The sequence below is a fragment of the Sinocyclocheilus grahami genome, unplaced genomic scaffold, assembly GCF_001515645.1.
Source record: "Sinocyclocheilus grahami isolate Dianchi unplaced genomic scaffold, SAMN03320097.WGS_v1.1 scaffold385.1, whole genome shotgun sequence".
Taxonomy (NCBI): domain Eukaryota; kingdom Metazoa; phylum Chordata; class Actinopteri; order Cypriniformes; family Cyprinidae; genus Sinocyclocheilus; species Sinocyclocheilus grahami.
The window spans coordinates 20,492-39,500 of NW_015505564.1; the positions used below are offsets into that span (position 1 = coordinate 20,492).

The 19,009-nt window shown below is 36.4% G+C and overlaps 2 protein-coding genes across 2 annotated transcripts in view; one reads left to right on the top strand and one right to left on the bottom strand.

Moving 5' to 3' along the window:
• Positions 1-10,759, bottom strand: part of actr3b (actin related protein 3B) — a 16,033-nt gene extending 5,274 nt beyond the window's left edge. The window contains exons 1-10 of the mRNA XM_016231227.1: positions 10,681-10,759; positions 10,534-10,585; positions 8,254-8,309; positions 7,780-7,904; positions 4,936-5,046; positions 4,448-4,543; positions 2,697-2,804; positions 2,421-2,564; positions 1,861-2,034; positions 1,678-1,770 (exon numbers count right to left, since the gene is read on the bottom strand). Of these exons, the coding sequence (XP_016086713.1) occupies positions 1,678-1,770; positions 1,861-2,034; positions 2,421-2,564; positions 2,697-2,804; positions 4,448-4,543; positions 4,936-5,046; positions 7,780-7,904; positions 8,254-8,309; positions 10,534-10,577 (951 nt within the window). The 5' untranslated portion in view covers positions 10,578-10,585; positions 10,681-10,759. The remainder of the gene's footprint in view (positions 1-1,677; positions 1,771-1,860; positions 2,035-2,420; positions 2,565-2,696; positions 2,805-4,447; positions 4,544-4,935; positions 5,047-7,779; positions 7,905-8,253; positions 8,310-10,533; positions 10,586-10,680) is intronic.
• On the top strand, positions 10,692-18,704 carry xrcc2 (X-ray repair complementing defective repair in Chinese hamster cells 2). Its single transcript, XM_016231218.1, has 2 exons — positions 10,692-10,817; positions 17,644-18,704. Exons 1-2 carry the CDS (start codon positions 10,775-10,777, stop codon positions 18,462-18,464), a joined length of 864 nt encoding a protein of 287 aa, XP_016086704.1. The 5' UTR covers positions 10,692-10,774; the 3' UTR covers positions 18,465-18,704.
• The last annotated feature ends 305 nt before the right edge of the window (positions 18,705-19,009 follow it).

Consider the following 19,009-nt stretch of genomic DNA (forward strand, 5'->3'; position numbering starts at 1 on the left):
ATAAATGGTCTTATTTTTACAATTTAGTTTTAATCCAAATGATGCGTGTGCTAAGCGAGTGAATATTAAAGATCACACAACAGAAGTGCGCGCTCTCTCTCTCTCTCTCTCCCTACCGTTACCGTGTGCATTGTTTTACTTACTTGTTTTTGACACATCCGACCGAACTACAAACTTTCCAGTGATGTCTGTGAGAAAGGTATATGCACTTGACAAGCTCGTGCATCTGCGTCGCCGCGCACTCAATCCACACGGCGTGCTTTGTTTATCAGCTTGCGCACATCAGCTATACAGGCGTTAACACTGAATGTTTAAAGTTATATTCATTGCATACATATACTTCGTAGTAGACATCCTTAACTCCATTCTGCTGTCTGTTGTTCTGTTGTCGGTGTTTCTTTGTCTGAATATGGCGCTTATCACATGCTGTGTGGTATCGGCGTTTGGTATCGGGGCATTTTAACGAGTACGAGTACAGGAGCTCAGTATCGGGCCCGATACCGATACCAGTATCAGTGCATCCCTACAAGATAGTCAGCTTGCTCCAATAAGGACTTTGGAAAGAGAGGAAAACACTATGAGTCTGAGTTTGAATTTGATCAAATTGCATATCATAAATATGTCTATACCATGTTAGTTGTTGCTGGCCTACATTAGTGCCCCTTATTGTGCAAATGTAACTTCTCATTCACTGGTCAGCTTGACAGTGAAGTCTGAACACTGTGATGTACAGGGTCAGTGCTAACAAACTTACTGAAAAGCCAGAAGTTGTGCTGATCTATAGCTATATTTGATAGAGCAATGTAATTTCTCTGAATGTAATGCAAATTTACCAGGATACCAGTATGAATGCTCGCTGGAGTTTAACACTCCATTCCACTTAAGTTGAATAATCCTGAATAATCAAATAAATGTGAAAGAGTAAATTTACAATCCCCTCCTCTTGTATTATATAATGTAATAGGAAATTCTAGTTGTCTAAATCCACTGTATCTATTTTGGTATTAAAGGGATAGTTCATCATTTACTCACCCTCATGTCATTCCAAAACTGTATGACATTCTTTCGTTCTATGGAACATAAGAGAAGATATTTTGATTTTTTTTTTCATACAATGGCAATCAATGGCCACCAAAACTGCTTGGTTACAAACATTCTGCAAAATATCTTCTTTTGTGTTCTGCAGAATAAAGAAATGCACAGATAACCTAATTTGAGCAAAGAATGGATGATGTTTAATCAACATGTCATGCTTGAACGTTGCTATAATTATTTGTACTGTTAATTTGTTAGAACAGATACAAATTATCAGCTGATTTTCCATATGCCTATAAGTATATACTACATTTTCTGTATCCTAAGTTCATTTAAAGCTGGACCCTCTTACTCACGTCTACAGCCTGGAAGTGTGGAGAATTTTGTCTTCTTTTAACTTTCTGTCAACTGACTGAACCTAAACTTTAACTCCTGGCTAACACTCAAGATATTATATAGGATTTAAAATTCAGTTGTGTTCATTTGTGAAGATTATCATGATGAACAAAATGTGTAAGAATCCTAAACTTTTGTTGCTCACAGAGCTTATTGGGTTTTAGTTGAGGGAATCAGGGTTCCCTTGGCCTACAAAAATACATCAACACTGCAGCGCTCTGCAGCATGATAATATTGGTATAGTACCTTGTAAAGTGGTCTTCTGACATCGATAGGGCAGTTCTGAATGACTTCATCCACTACATCTGAGATGGGCTGCATGAAGTCTGGGTTGGCAAACTACAGAGTGAAAAGACCTTTTACTACAGAGTTTCCAAAGGTCATTCTGGATATACATGATGAATAATTCAGAGAATGTGGTCTTTTTACCTCAGGGTGAAAAAATATCTCTGGTCCCAGAAAACGCTCATATCCAACATCTATTTGAAATTCATTTTTGCTGATAGCATTGATTCCCTTGTATTTTTTTATCCATTTGCCAGGGTCCATGTCATATTTGGTGAATTCCTTCACTATGTCTGGACACATGTAGCAATACCTTTCCTTAAAAAAACAGAATAATGCAGATAGGGAGTGCAAAAGTTGTTTTAGACGTAAATATGGCTATTACATGGTTATCTGCTATTATAAAATGAATCCAGATCAGAACCTGTACACTGACTGTACATTATCCCAGTTACTACACAGTCAACACACAGCCTGCATCCCAATGTACATTTACTTCAAACTGATTTGAGTTCAAATGATTTAATCTTGTGTGTAGATTTGCAGAAAAATAAGTAGACAACTGTGAAATCTAAGTTTACTTTATTTCTCTACACAAAAAATAAATTAAAAATGTAATATTTCACTCTATCACTCTATGTCACAGTTGACCAATCGGAATGAAGCATTCCAGAGAGAGGAATATCATCCTTGCTGATACTCACTTTAACAGCTTTTGCAGTCTCCAGTGACTGTTCTGGAGGAATGCCGATCTCTCTCTCTCTTAGCAGCTGTTGAATGAAGTAGGTGATGTCTCTGCCTGCTATAGGTATGTGCTTTATACAGCTGCCAATCACATAACCTTCTGCCTAAGAGATAAAAAAGAAACAGCCATCTAAATTGTTGAGGAAAACTCTAGCAACATATATTTGCAGATCACACTTAATCACAATTTGGCTTATATGTCTACTTTTTGATGGTACTGTATGAAAACTGTTTACCACTGGTATAGCATGAGTAACCCCATCACCACTATCAATCACGATTCCTGTTAGTGTTCGTTCTCCAACCTGTCTTGAAGTCCACGATGCAGCCAATGCCAAAACAGCCTAAAAAATAGCCACAAAGATAAAATTGCTGTTTCTGACATATTCCATGCTGAATACAGGAATGTGCCTAGTGCGAATGATCCCTATATTTACTCTGAGTAGATAGAGCAATGCAATTAAAAAAACTTCAAATATATATGAAAAATACGAGAAATGTAAAAAGAATGAAATCTGATACATTATAAACTCCTCTTGTGTTAAAAAATCTGTATAATTTATAACCCACATATTATAATGTTCAAAATAAGCACAAAATAACAATATTTCCTTCATATTTTAGTGCTGTGTGCGACACCATAGAGCATGACATAATCGATTACAAAACTATATGGGTATTCAAGGGCAGGCTTTAAGATGATTTAGATCCAACCTGTCAAATCGCTACCACTTTCTTTATTTAAATGGGGAGTCATCTCAATTATCACCAGTAAAATATGGAGTGCCACAAGGATCTGTCCTAGGTCCTCTGCTATTTTCGATATACATGTTGCCTCTTGGTAATATTATTAGAAAATACGGGATTAGTTTTTTACACAAGCTTTAGTCTGGATCCAGAACACATGAGAAGAGATTATGCCAACCTCTCAGAGGACCTCAGATGATGCCAACCCTGAAACAACATACAGAACTACCAAAGTTTGCTATAAGTTTGATTGCAATATATAATAATTGCTGTTAATAATGTTCATCGTCTATTTGATTACGTCTTTAATTAATTTTTCCGTACATTTCTTCCATATGTACATTAACTGACAGTCAACACTGATAAGCTACTACTAAATATATTGTAGAAACTTAATTTTCTGTAAAGCTGCTTTGCAACGATTTGTATCGTGAAAAGCGCTATACAAATAAACTTGAATTGAATTTAATATTTTTAATGCAATGACTACCTGTGACTATTTTATAACTAAGGTGCAAATAACTATAACTAAGTATAAACAGTGACATTAACATTATTTGTACTTAGTGTGAATAGCCTCTGATTTTTTATGCCAGCTATCAATTGTAAAATGGGTTTCTCACACTTATTTTCTGTGCTGAATCCGACTAGTATTTGAAATAGAAACTAACAACCAAAGACATAATTTCACATACTTTTTTGAACGTGAAACTCAAATAGATGAAGAAACAGCAAATTCTCCTCAGATGATTAAAGAAAACAGTTTTCAATTTCAGGTACACTTTGAGTATTAAATTTCATAGGTATTCATGTATTTTTCTATTTTAATCTTTGACGAGCTACAATAAAGGTTTTCTGTATTTTACCTGACTTTTTGTGAATTGCATGGAAACCAGTGAGAGATCAATTTGACCCCAACACAATCGATGTAACCAAAATTTGTACAGCTTGTTTAAAAAGCATCTATTTGTCAAAATGAATGAAATTCATAACCCTAAATTAGAAAAGTCAAGAAATTTCTAAAAATAATTAAATTGTTTAAACAGTATTTCATGTAATTGAAAAATAGAGTGTAGATCTAATTCACCAACAACACAATAGGAGGTTTACATTTAAAAGCTAATTAATTGACAGGCTAATATATATGATACATTATTGATCTTTCAAACACAGCTTTCTATGTTTCTTTGTTTATGGCATCTTTGTAACGGAGTTGACATATTTAAACGTAAAGGTTTACCTGAACAGCAATATATAGTCCTGGGACGCTGAACGTTTCAAACATGATCTCAGCTAAGTATTCCCGGTTCTCTGGGGTATTTAGAGGAGGTTCTGTCTGAAGAGAAAATATAGCACTGCAACATCAGGATAAACAGACACAAAAGGTCTGTTGAATAAATGAAATGTGCTCTTTTGAAATGTAAAATATCAGGCGCATATAAAGAGTGTTTTGTCTTCATCAAATGGAGCAGCGAAACAAAGGCACACATGCAGTAGACACACTGGAAACATCCTGTTTGTGACTAAAAACCCTGTTGCACTCTGGTACATACAAAGCAGCATAATCTATCATTATGCAAACAATAAATATTTCAATGGTAGCTTCAATTATGTATGGGCTTCCTCTGTTTCTCAGTGGGAAGAAGATGTTTCACAAATCTCTTTAAATTACTGTGCCAAACACTCCATAATGTCATCTTTAAGGTCTTTAATGTACAGTCGACATACCATCAAGAAGTTGTGGTCCTCTGGTTCAGCTCTGAGATATTTAAATATGACCTGCTCCATGAACTTCTCCATGAGATCCCAATCCTCAACAATACCATGTCTGATGGGCCACTAATGTGTATAGAGAAAAAGACCATTACATGAATTCCTCATTACTCTAGTCTTAGTTAACATTGTCTGTTGTCTCTCGACAACACAAACTTTTCATTAGGAATCTCAGAAAGGACTGTATATTTCAAAAAAGATAAAAACAGCAAATAAGAACAAGACAAAGACAGGAAAAATACTTTTATGAAACACAATAATACAGAACCGTTATGAAGTATGGTATCATGAGGTGGTAAAATGTATATTTTGGTAAGTGTGAGACATATGCACACATTTAAGTGTTATTTTTCAAATGTTCTTTTGGCCTTTTGGTCTTTGTTCTCCAAAAACAAACTGCCTATATGGCTTCATTTTTTGAAACATGTTCCCTTGCAGAATCTTCATGTAGTTTACAGTACATCATCTATTCTTCTTTCTGATGTAAAAAAAGATGGTCTGTCCCTAATGATGAAAGGCAACCCAACAGTATGATGCTACCACCCCTTGAGAAAAATTGTATTGAATGCGCACTTGTAGTGTACTTCATATCTCAAGTATAATGTTACAAAAGGGTACATGCAGATAATATATTAATAAAATAAAAGGCCACTTAAGTAAACTTAAAAAAAGAGTAAATTTTCATGACTGTTAAAGGTGCAGTAGAAGATCTTGGAAAATGCTAACTTTAGCCTGATAGCACTGGAAGCGAACGTCCCACCCTCTGGAATTGGGACCCGCTGGGCTACATCATGTGTCATTCACCGGTGAGAAAACTTTATAGTTCAGTTAGTAAAAGTACTACAATACCATGAAGGAAGATTGGCTTGTTGATGTTTGTCTGCCATTCTCGCTCTGTCTGCACAGCGTGCGTGAACGCGCTGATGACGTATCCTGTCTGCGCGAACAGGGTGCACAGAGGTATGCTAATACATACGTTGACAGGCAGGTAGGAAAGCCAATTAAAACGCTCGGACCGAGCGTTTTGATTGGACGAACATTTCTTGGTCCTATGCCTTCCACAGAATATATAAATACAGATAAATACATTTAGACCACTTAACTTAAAGATTGCTGTCATGATGTGAAGAGACTTTCAACCAGCATAACAAAAAATGTTTCTGAAGACAATCACCTATTGCACCTTTAAGTACGCTATTAAGTACACTTTTAAAATTAAGTTTTACTTTAAAACATACTTTAAATCATTATATTTTCATAATATTTTGTCGTGCTTTAAATAAGAATACTTATTTTGACATTTTGACTAACATACTAAAGCACATTTTAGCTGTAGTGTGTTATGCAATATTAATTTGGATTTGTCTCATATTTGATTAAGTTTGCTTCACTGATTCTGACATTTTTCTGTTAATTACTGTGAAACTGCTTTTAAACCATCTGTATTGTAAAAAACACTATATAAATAAAGGTGACTTGACTGCCAAACTCTGCTGCTAGTATTTATTTTATGGTTTTTTTTTTTTTGGTTGACAGTGTCACATTCTCATCAAACATGATTTTAAAAAGCTCTATCACTAAATCTTTTATCACACTGACTGCAAGCTGAGCAATGGTTTCTTTTGTGCCTATCCTCTGTACAGCTCAATATCATGTCAAGCCCTTGACATGGTTGACTGGTGCCCCTTCACTCTGTTCTCAGTTATTGAACCCTGTAACTCTTTCAAAGTGATCCTTCACCTCTCAAGTCTTCTTGTTCAAGCTGTGTTTTAAAGGACTGCCTTTTCTAGGCAGTGTCTGAGTAGCTTTAGACTTCCTGACAATTGAACCATTGCTGCCCCCGACATTTCCAAACACTTTTGTACATTTCATGAAATCGTTGGATGAGTGCCGTTTTTTTTCTTTCGTATACTTACGCACAGTTTTTCTAGTTTAAACAGGAAGTTTGGCATAACATATTAAAGTAATCCTCCCCATTTAAAATAGTCTGTTTGCTACAGTACTTGCTAGGAAGTTGTCCTTTTTATACAGCAGTCATATCACCCTGCAGCCCAAGACTGGTTGCCCACTGAAGCTAAGCAGGGCTGAGCCTGGTCAGAACATGGATGGGAGACCTCCTGGGAAAAACTAGGTTGCTGCTGGAAGAGATGTTAGTGAGGCCAGCAGCAGGTGCTCACCCTATGGTCTGTGTGGGTCCTAATGCCCCAGAGTAGTGACGGGGACACTATACTGACAAAAAGCACCATCTTTCGGATGAGACGTTAAACCGAGGTCCTGACTCTCTGTGGTCATTTCGAAAAAGAGTAGGGGTTTAACCCCGGCATCCTGGCCAAATTCGCCCATTGGCCTCTGACCATCATGGCCTCCTAACCATCCCCATATCTGCTGATTGGCTTCATCACTCTGTCTCCTCTCCACCAATAAGCTGGTGTGTGGTGGGTGGTCTGGTGCAATATGGCTGCCGTCACATCATCCAGGTGGATGCTGCACACTGGTGGTGGTTGAGGAGATTCCCCCTTCTATGTAAAGCGCTTTGAGTGCCCAGAAAAGCGCTATATAAATGTAAGGAATTATTATTATACTCAAAAAAGGCTGTTTTAGAAGTACACTAGCATTTAGATGCCCTCTTGGATCTTCAAGTACTGTATGTACAATAGGTCAGCATTAGTACTTCCTTTTGTGATTGCATACAACAAATCTGCTTATAAACATCCTGAGGTAGACTGTACAGTGTCGTCCAAATGCCTAAAACAACAGACTGATACAATAAACATTGTATTTGCTGAAAGAAATGATTACCTTGGTTGCATAATTGGGCTTATCAATGGCTTCATCTCCAATGAAGAAATCGAGGTCATCCACCCCTTTCATGAGACGCCTCTGTGCCTGATCTCCAACACTGGCTGTCTCTCTGATCGCAATACCTAAAATTGACAATGCTACAATCAGTTGACTATTGTAGCACTGTGAAGTCAAAAAGCACGTTCGTATAAAATATGCTTAACACAAATTTGAATGTTTAACGGTATCCATTGACAAAAACATTACAATCAATAAGTGCTATGAAAGGATATGTGTTGTTAACAGGCTCAGAGCCTACAGTATATTGAGGTTACAGCAGTGGTGAATAACAGCTTTAAATAGTGGTTCCCTAAGGCAGAGTTTAATTAAATTCATGATCCAAATATTATATCCTGGATCTGAGTGCTGGACATGCAGTACTAGTCTTCACTGATCAGCGCATTTAACAACTAAAACTGGCAGGCAGCTCACAGGATGGCATGATGAACTGGGGCTCCGTGTTTCCTGCATAACCAATCTTGGTGTACCTGAGGACGAAGAACAGTATATCATCATCATCAATGAGATGAATGAATCAGAATGACTGTGGTTCAGTCTATTCGTTTATAATTTTTCAATCAGTATTTCCAGTGAGTACACGGTCTGTCCATTTATCAAGCAACAGCTGTGGTAGTTTATTATATAGCTATAACACACCTGATTAATGTCTCAACATGGCAGCCAAGTAAATCAAGACCAACATAGTTTAGATGAAAACATAAATCACACCAAAACCTATAACATGAATATTGCTTCCTATACACTCTCTTAATTTTTCATATGCCGATACTGACTAGTTGTTTACATAATCAAGACACTGTTACTTCTGAATTAGTTTTTACTAGCGTTACAGGACTGAATTCATCAGCTCAGAACAGATACAAAAATATGCATGTAGGGTTGCCAACCGTTCCGTATAATCCGGAATCGTCCTGTATTTAAGACATCAGTTTGTCCCGTATTTAAGGCATATGCCGTATGACCACCTAGACCATACGAATGGGAAAAAAAACATTTTTACATCCGCGTTTCGACTTCAGCAAATCAGTTTGAGCGAATGCAAACAACGTGATTCCAACATCCAGCCACGCAAGAAAACGTGCATTTTACCCTTTTATACAGTCTATGATTTTACCTGCGAATGGGAAAAAAACATTTTTACATCCGCGTTTCGACTTCAGCAAATCAGTTTGAGCGAATGCAAACAACGTGATTCCAACATCCAGCCACGCAAGAAAACGTGCATTTTACCCTTTTATACAGTCTATGATTTTACCTGAGGGAAGATGTGATCAATAAGGAAAGTCGTCTTTCTTTAATGTATACCTAGATAAAACAATTTACATTTAATGGATGTAGGGTGATAAATAGTATAAGGTTAATGCACATATTTGTATTGCACAATGGGAGAACATTTAGCTGTTCATGAGGTAGATTGCCTATAGCCTATATACTGCCGTTCAAAAGTTTGGGATCAGTAAGAGTTTTAATGTTTGTTTTTTTTTAAAGAAGTTTCTTATGCTCATCATGCCTGCATTTATTTGTTAAAAAATACAGAAAAAAAATGTAATTTGGTGAAATAGCCTATTATTGCAATTTAACATTACAGTTTTCTATTTATACTTAATTTATTCCTGTGAAGCAAAGCTGTATTTTCAGCATCATTACTCAGGTCTTTAGTGTCACATGATCCTTCAGAAATCATTCTAATATGCTGATTTATAATCAGTGTTGGAAACAGTTGTGCTGCTTATTATTGTTTGGGACCAGTGATATTTTTTTCAGGATTTTTTGATAAATAAAAAGTTAAAAAGAACAGTATTTATTCAAAATAAAAAAATCTGTGTTAAATATACACTACTATTCAAAAGTTTGGGGTCAGTAAATTTCTTTTCTTTTTTTAAAGAAACTTTTAGAATACTTTTATTCAGCAAGCATGTGTTAAATGGATAAAAAGTGATATTGTTAGAAAAGATTTATATTTTGAATCAATTCTGTTCTTTTTAACTTTTTGCTTTATTTATGGAACACAGGTTCCAAAAACAAATTAAGCAGCACAAGTTTCAACACTGATAAGAAATCAGCATAAGAATGATTTCTAAAGGATCATGTGACACTGAGGACTGGAGTAATGATGCTGAAAATTCAGTGCTGCGTCAAAGAAATAAATTATATTTTAAAGTATAATATGGTAGGAAACCAATATTAGAAATTGCAATAATATTGAACAATATTACTGTATTTTTGATCAAATAAATACAGCCTTGATGAGATAAGACTCCATAAAATTTTTTTTTTTTTTTTATTATATTAAAGAGATATATATCAGATATACATAATAGGCCTGTGTGTGTGTGTCCCTTATTCTGTCCCATGAAAAACCACGATTGTCCCTTATTTTCCTTTTCTAAAGTTGGCAACCCTATATACAACCCACATCCCAATTCATATATCCCTCATCCATATTTGTGGATTCATGCACCATAACAGATTAGAAGCATTTAAAACAAAGTTTAGGAATAGCAGCCTATAGTAATTCAGTGTATTTTCTACCTAAAATACATGCTTTCATTGGAATCATATACGCATAATGATACTGAGGCAAGCATTTAATCAAGTTAGTCTGCAACAACAGCGGGCTTAAAGATTTGTCAGATTGATTGCAAAGCTTTAAATGAAACTGGAGGATTATAAAGGAGTGAACAAACTCACCCTGTCCCGCAGTCGATCACGCACGGAGGGGGCCGCACTGCCATCACCAGCCCTGGACACAAACACACAAACACATCCGCATGACACAACATTAACGACATTATCTACACAGAAACCATGTGCCGTTTACAGGGTTGTCGGGTTTACCTTTATTGCGGTATGTATTATCCCTTGATTATGGCTTGCACCGTTATTTTGCGCGACTACTTCCCGAGTCAAAGGGAAGGCAAAAAATAGAAACATGCTGGATCTACTCGCGCTGCCTCATCACGGTCCACAGGAGGGCTGACAGTGAAATTACGAATCCCACTATGGTAAAGACAAGAAGGCGAGTTTATTAATATTCATAAGTCATGAAGGTAAACGAAGAGACTTCATGACATAGTTAATAACCATGAGCCAAGCCTTCGCCACCGAAGATTACTAAGGAACGTCAACATTGCATAATTAATATTTATAACTTAAACAATTGCCATAGTAGGCTCCGTAATTTCATGAGTTGGCAAAAGCGCCTGCAGAGCGCAGAGCGCAGAGCGCGTGGCGCATTATCACTGTTTACTTTCTTAACCTCTTACTTAATTACGATTCAGCTTTAATGGCAGACGTACCTAGATCTGTAAATTTGTGTTAATTTGGTCCAAGATTATATGGCGAATCGATTTGGAAACTCTGATTGTTTGGGGTAATGAAATACAGGTGTAAAAACAATGGAAGTATATATCTCTTGGTTAATGAAATATGTTATCAATGAACGTTGGAAAATTTGGGGATTGGAGCTGTATTGATGACAATGATGATTATTATTATTTAAAATAAACTTATTACTATTATTAAGATTATTGGCAGTATTTATTTATTTCACTTTTTATTGTGGGTATTGTTGATTTGGCAATAGTGTATGTTAAATAAACACACAAATGCATACATACATGCATACATTATACATATATACATATGCAAGTTGAAATCGAACTATAACGAAGTCCCTTTTTATGCCCTTTATAGGATAAACTCTATGGCAGTCGGTCCTAATTTTACATTAGCCTATATCATTTATTTAGAGTTATAAATTTGTAGTCCCTCTGTAGTGTATTGAAGTGATGATGCCTTGTTATTCTCACAGTTGTTGTTGTTTTTTTGTATTATTTCATGAGCAATTGTTTTTTTAGTAAATCATTTTATGTCTCACTTTCAATGCCGGAACGTTTGTGTCCCATCAGTAATGAATGTAAAATAAAAGAAAAAAGAAGATTGTTCTCGTGAGTGTGGATCATCATTTCTTATACTGAGTAACTTAACAGATTGACGCACCAAAATAAAAAGATCAAGTAACGCAAGAGCGCAGTGCAAACGACGTTGTTAAAATGTCTCACTTTCAAAACGTTTTAAATTATTGCCCACTGTGTGTTCTCTAAATCAGTGGTTCCCAACCCTGGTCCTGGAGGCACCCCAAACACTGCACATTTTGCATGTCGCCTTCCTCTGACACACCAATTTCAGGTCTTGAAGTCTCTACTAATGAGCTGATGACCTGAATCAGGCGTGTTTGATTAAGGAGACATGCAAAATGTGTTGGGGTGCCTCAAGGACCAGGGTTGGGAACCACTGCTTTAGACCAGTGTCAGAAATTAAAGTTTTTATAAAAAGACCATATCAATACATTTGTGGGTGAAGTCAGCTAAAATGGGCTATCGGGTAAAATGGGCCAAATAAGGTTGTAGCGTCATATAAAATTTGTATAGTCAGTCACAATAACTGGTCTTGCATTGTTGCTTCAACACTTGTTGACATTTGACAACTGTAAGGTAAGTGAGCCTGACATAGTACATTTCTTTCATCACCAGTAAGGGTACTAAAGCAATTATACATATGCTTACCAACAAAGCAAAGGTTTATGAACAATGTTTTGACATGCTCTTTCAAGTAAAAAAGTTTAATTTAAAAATGAAACCGGTTTTTGTGAAAAACGTCATTTTAGGTAGAAATGGCTGGTTAAGCTAAAATTGGCCACACTTTTCAGCTAAAATGGGCTGCATACACTTCAATTGAGGGTGAAAAAGGGTTTATAGGCCTAGATATGTGTGCATACAAAATCTACATACACACATAAACTACCAGCCAAAAGTTTTTGAACAGTGAGATTTTTCATTTTTTTAAATGTTGAAACATTTTTGCTATTTAAAATAACTGTTTTCTATTTGAATACATTTTAAAATGTAATTTATTCCTGTGATCAAAGCTACATTTTCAGCATCATTACTCTAGTCACATGCTTCTTAAGAAATCATTCTAACATTCCGATTTGCTGTTCAAGAAACTTTTTTTATTCAGTTGAGTACATTTTTTCAGGATTCTTTGATGAATAGAAAGATCCAAAAATCAGCATTTATCTGAAATAAAAAAAACTTTCATAACATTATGCCATTCAAAAGCTTGGAGTCGATATTAAATAGTACAAATGTTTCAAAATGTTGAATATGTTTTCAAAATGTTCAAAATACTGTTTTTGCTGCATTTTGAATCAAATAAATGCAGGCTTGGTGAGCAGAAGGGACGTCTTGAAATATTCAGTCAACTTTCTATTTAATGAAATGCATATGGTGCTGTTGCTATGGCACACTAAAGACAATAGTGTCAATTTACTATTAAAAATAAAATGATTTCAGCCGAAATGACCTGTGTTGTTCGCTTTTTATACTGGCCCACTTTACCTGAACACTGTGCCGTGGCTCAAGAAAGTACCTGCTGATACTCTAACTCTCATAATTTTAAAACAATTATACTTTTTGACATTTAAAATATATATACATATTTAAGAGACCCATGCTAATTTATACAAAAATATATCATTAGATCTCATGCATAGCTTATTTGATGCTATTATAAGTCATTTACCAAAACGTGGCCTATTTTAGCTGACTTCACCCTACTTAAATTCCATTTCAGTTAATTAAATAATTGTCATATTTATAATATTAATATGATGTTATAAATTTTGTACAAACAGTATATTATATTAAAACTATATGTGTCTGCTGTTGCAGACGATTTTGTGTCTTCATCAAAACAAAACACGTATGATCTGTTTCAAAACACTAATTACTAAGAACAGAATAGAATACTATGAAGTAATATGCAGTGTTGGGGGTAACACATTACAAGTAACGCGAGTTACGTAATCGGATTACTTTTTTCAAGTAACTAGTAAAGTAACGCATTACTTTTTAATTTACAAGAGAATATCTGAGTTACTTTTTCAAATGAGTAATTTTTTCTAGTGTTGTAAAAATGCAAGTGTTTACACGGCTTTATTTGAATTTGAATTTGAAATGCTTTGCATTTTAAAATCAACTTCTAAATGTCTGTTCAGTAGTCCCTATAACACGACATCATTTTAATTTGTGGTGCTTCTAATTAAGTGGTAAAAAGCAGTTGCAAATGTTGTACAAAATAAATATCACCACTACTCATCTTTGCACCAGTAAAAGTAAAAACACTTGTTTTTCTACCAAATTATTTGTAATGTCTAATTATTATATTAATATTTAACTTGCATTGGAAAGGTTTCCATGACCTCTCGCGAGATCTCGGCAAAAAGTCTCATGATTTATTTCCAGAACATGATGCATGATGGGATACACTTAGCCTTGAATAGCACTCCGGAGTGGTATTCGAGATAGTGTGGATTTAGTGTGCGTTAAGGGCACTGCACTTTGTCATTTTGAAGACATGGGACAGACTTGCACACTTACTTCCTGTCGCGCGCACGCGCTCTCAAGTGGCCAAGACCGCAAGTGTGGGTATTTGGACAAGGGGTCTGTATCTAAAAAAAACCTTTTTGAAAACACACATTTTTGCAGTACCATTTGGTGCCACTACTGACGTAAAAAAGAACACACTTAAGCTGTAAATTCAAATATAAATCACAATTGCTCATCCCATTTGCTATGTTAACTCAGATTAGCACTTGAATAGAGCGCCTCAGTGATGACATACTGTATATTTGTAGACTAACCCGGCAGTTCGCATCACCCTGGTTCCCTCACCAAAAACCCAATAGGATTGATCTATTGGCTTTTGTATTATTAGCTCTTAGATGAACAAAAAAAAAGTTATGATCCTTACACATTTTGTTCATCATCTTCACAAGTGAACACAACATGTATTAATTCTGAATGAATGATGATGTTTAATCCCCAGACAACCTCTTTATATTTCCATTTTAGCCACATGTTAGCAATCACTTTTTTATGACAAAACAAGCTTTTGTATTAATATTAATCTCAGGATGCATTTCCTTGAGTTAAATAAGCTGCCAGCAAAACGCTTCAGTTTACCGTGTTCATTCAGCTCTTCAGCTTCAGCTTGAGCTGCAGCTCAATGGCTGCTATTTAAAACAGTGGTATTAATTTGTTACTTTTTCAAAATCATTGATATATTATTAATAACAACAACCACTTGTATTTTTCTCTTATTATTTTCATCAACAATATGGTTTAGTAATTAAAATCGTTTAATTATTGTCCGTGCAGAGGCTATTCCGTTTTATTGATCTATGGCGCATTCATTTTGATTCTTTACACGTGTAATGATGTCCAGTAACTTGTTTGCATTATTTATGCATTATTTTATTTATTTGTAAGACTTTTTTATGACTAAATTTGGTAATGGGAGTGTAAAATTATTTTTAAAACGTACACCGTTCAAACTAGGCTGCTTATGTTGAAGTGTTTGGGATGTGGGTTTTAATGATGAGAACTTTTTTGTAATCAGGCTCTCAAAAAGTATATAAAAATTTGGATATAGATTTATCGGCCAACATATCGGTTATCGGCTTTCAAAAATAAAGAATTATCAGTTATCGGTATCGGCCAAAATGTTCATATCGGTGCATCCCTACTTCTAGTGTTGTAAAAATGCAAGTGTTTACACGGCTTTATTTGAATTTGAATTTGAAATGCTTTGCATTTTAAAATCAACTTCTAAATGTCTGTTCAGTAGTCCCTATAACATGACAATTTTAATTTGTGGTGCTTCTAATTAAGTGGTAAAAAGCAGTTGCAAATGTTGTACAAAATAAATATCACCACTACTCATCTTTGCACCAGTAAAAGTAAAAACACTTGTTTTTCTACCAAATTATTTGTAATGTCTAATTATTATATTAATATTTAACTTGCATTGGAAAGGTTTCCATGACCTCTCGCGAGATCTCGGCAAAAAGTCTCATGATTTATTTCCAGAACATGATGCATGATGGGATACACTTAGCCTTGAATAGCACTCCGGAGTGGTATTCGAGATAGTGTGGATTTAGTGTGCGTTAAGGGCACTGCACTTTGTCATTTTGAAGACATGGGACAGACTTGCACACTTACTTCCTGTCGCGCGCACGCGCTCTCAAGTGGCCAAGACCGCAAGTGTGGGTATTTGGACAAGGGGTCTGTATCTAAAAAAAACCTTTTTGAAAACACACATTTTTGCAGTACCATTTGGTGCCACTACTGACGTAAAAAAGAACACACTTAAGCTGTAAATTCAAATATAAATCACAATTGCTCATCCCATTTGCTATGTTAACTCAGATTAGCACTTGAATAGAGCGCCTCAGTGATGACATACTGTATATTTGTAGACTAACCCGGCAGTTCGCATCACCCTGGTTCCCTCACCAAAAACCCAATAGGATTGATCTATTGGCTTTTGTATTATTAGCTCTTAGATGAACAAAAAAAAAGTTATGATCCTTACACATTTTGTTCATCATCTTCACAAGTGAACACAACATGTATTAATTCTGAATGAATGATGATGTTTAATCCCCAGACAACCTCTTTATATTTCCATTTTAGCCACATGTTAGCAATCACTTTTTTATGACAAAACAAGCTTTAAAAAAAAAATTTTTTCAAAAGGGTGTATTGCTGATGTATTTTATGTTATAGAATAAAACATGAAAATATCTTAAGCTTGTGTAACTACAGTCCTTATTACAGGCATTTAACCAAAAAACCCATAGACTTAAGGGGATAGAACTGGAAGTGTTAAAATGCTAATTCATGTCCAGGTTTTTCCCAACAAAAATATGTCATCCATGTAGCACTCTATTCAAGTCTAAATGTCACTGCACACCGAGTCCGAAATTTTCGTATGAGTTTTTTTTTCTCAGATTCGTCATCCTTTCCTATTTAAAAAAAAGCTTCTGTGAAAACACAGAAAATCAAATCTGATCCGATTTTTTTTTTTTATGACAGACGAAAGTTTCGGAGGCAGTGTCAGTGTGTAAACGTGATTGACACAGTGTGAGGTCGTATTTATTTTTGAATGTGCGAGAATTTTGGACTATTGGAATTTTGTGTGCAAAGACCTTAATGCCAAGTTCACACTGCACGATTTTAGCCCGATTTTTCACTCGCCGACAGGTTTTGCGAAACCTCCGACAAATGCCCGAAATCGGAGGCAAATCGGTGCTCGTTCACGCGAGTGACAATCACGCAGTGTGAATTATCAAAGACGCGATCTGAGGGAATCGCCGACACGTCGCCGACGCCCGCAAAATATTTGGCATGCTAAATATCTGGAGCTGTCGGCGAATCACAATCACGCTGTGTGCAATGATTTCTGACATCGGCGATAACCTACAGCCAATGAGAGACCAAGATACAGGGCAGAGGAAAGTTCGGGGAGGAGTTATAGACCAGATTGCAGAACACCCAATCCCTGTTCCCTGCATCTCCCTCCTGCATAATCTGTTTTTCTTTTTCTCCTTGTAGCTGGAAATCAGCTCACAGACAATTTGCGGGCTATATATATATATTTTTTTAATAATTCAGTCTTGCTCGAGAACTCCGGTCTGACACGCGCGGGTTCTTGGGTTATTTCCTTATCACTTCTCGTGCGTGTTTTGTTGTGAAACGTAGTTTGCGGACCAGACAGAGCTGTCGGTGATTCTTCCTATTGTGAAGTCACGCAGTGTGAAACCCCCTGTCACCGATCCATCGTGCAATGTGAACACAGCAGCAACTGAATGCTACCCCAGATAGTCACGCAGTGTGAAAACAACGGCGATCCGACGAGTTTGAAAATCATGCAGTGTGAACTCGGCATAAGTCTTAATTCAGTTCTGCATCCATCCAGGTGACGTCGTGGAGTTTCATGGCTTGGAGGGCACAGGAAAGACAGAAACCTTGTACCACCTCATCACCCGCTGCATCATGCCAGTCCAGAGTGGAGGTCTGGAGGTGGCGGTGGTCTTCGTTGACACTGACTACCACTTTGACATGCTGCGCTTAGTGAGCGTTCTGGAGGGGCGTTTGGCTGAAGGCTCTAAGGAGGGTGATGGCTCTGAAAACGAATCCGAGGAGAGGGTGCGTTCATGTCTGTGCAGGCTGTCTGTAGTGCACTGCAACAGCTCAGTACAGCTCCTCCTAACCCTACAGTACCTCGAAAACACCTTTTCCAGCCAGCCCTCCCTCTGCCTTCTGATCATCGACAGCATTTCTTCCTTCTACTGGGTGGACAGATTCAATGGCGGCGAGAGCACTGTTTGTCAGGAGGCTAACCTGAGAAAGTGTGCCGAGTTGCTGGACAGACTTCGCAGAAACTATGGCATTGTGATTTTTGCCACTACTCATGCCATAATGAGGAACTATGCATCTGATCCAGGGGTATCAGAAGTGCCCGGCTCATCATCATCATCATCATCTCGCAGGTGGAGGTCAGCTGATAGCACTACAGACTTTGACAAGCCCTACCTGTGTAAAGCATGGCAGAGAATAGTAACTCACAGGATGCTGTTCACTAAAAGTCATGTGTCAAAGGACCACAAGCAGGTTTTCTCCACAGCGTGTACCAGCATAATGACCAAAGGTGTCAAAAGATGTTTGTTTCATGTCATGGAGGACGGTATTAAGTTTGCATGTGACAAGTGAGCATGTACTGAAATTCTCAGCACAGGACATATTTGCTTTTGGGTTGTCACACAATTAGGAGGGCTACTTGGTGGACAAAAAACTAATCGTACAATTTCCAATTATTGTCTGTCAGTGTGTTAAATGATTAATGCAATACTTTTTCCGTTTTCTTTACTAAAGAAATAATTGCAATGGACCATTAATACAGAAAACTATGTTGGTTTATGGTGTAGTTTAATGAAGACCTTATTGTATTTACTTTCCTTAAAATAAAAAAAAAAATGCATTTTTGTCACTTTTATTTATATAGCACTTTATGCAATAGAGATTTTCAAAGTAACTTCACAATAATATGGAAAATAAGCAAATCCGTGATGCAGACATATGAGATAAATTGACAATAGTGTCATTGATTCACTTATAACCTATGTTCTACAAAGTCTATACAAGAAACAAAAATCTTGACTTTATCTAGTGGTTATTTTGGGAAGAACAGTAGGGGGCGTTTTACCCCACTTTTCCCTGTATGAGACCTTTTGGAATATCAGTCACAGCATGTTTCA

Bases quoted from the DNA above. Each gene is read 5' to 3' on its own strand.
- xrcc2 (XM_016231218.1), top strand. From the start codon at position 10,775: ATGCTGGATCTACTCGCGCTGCCTCATCACGGTCCACAGGAGG. The intron at 10,818-17,643 runs GCTGACAGTGAA...ACTCGGCATAAG, and splicing joins TCATCACGGTCCACAGGAGG to TCTTAATTCAGTTCTGCATC.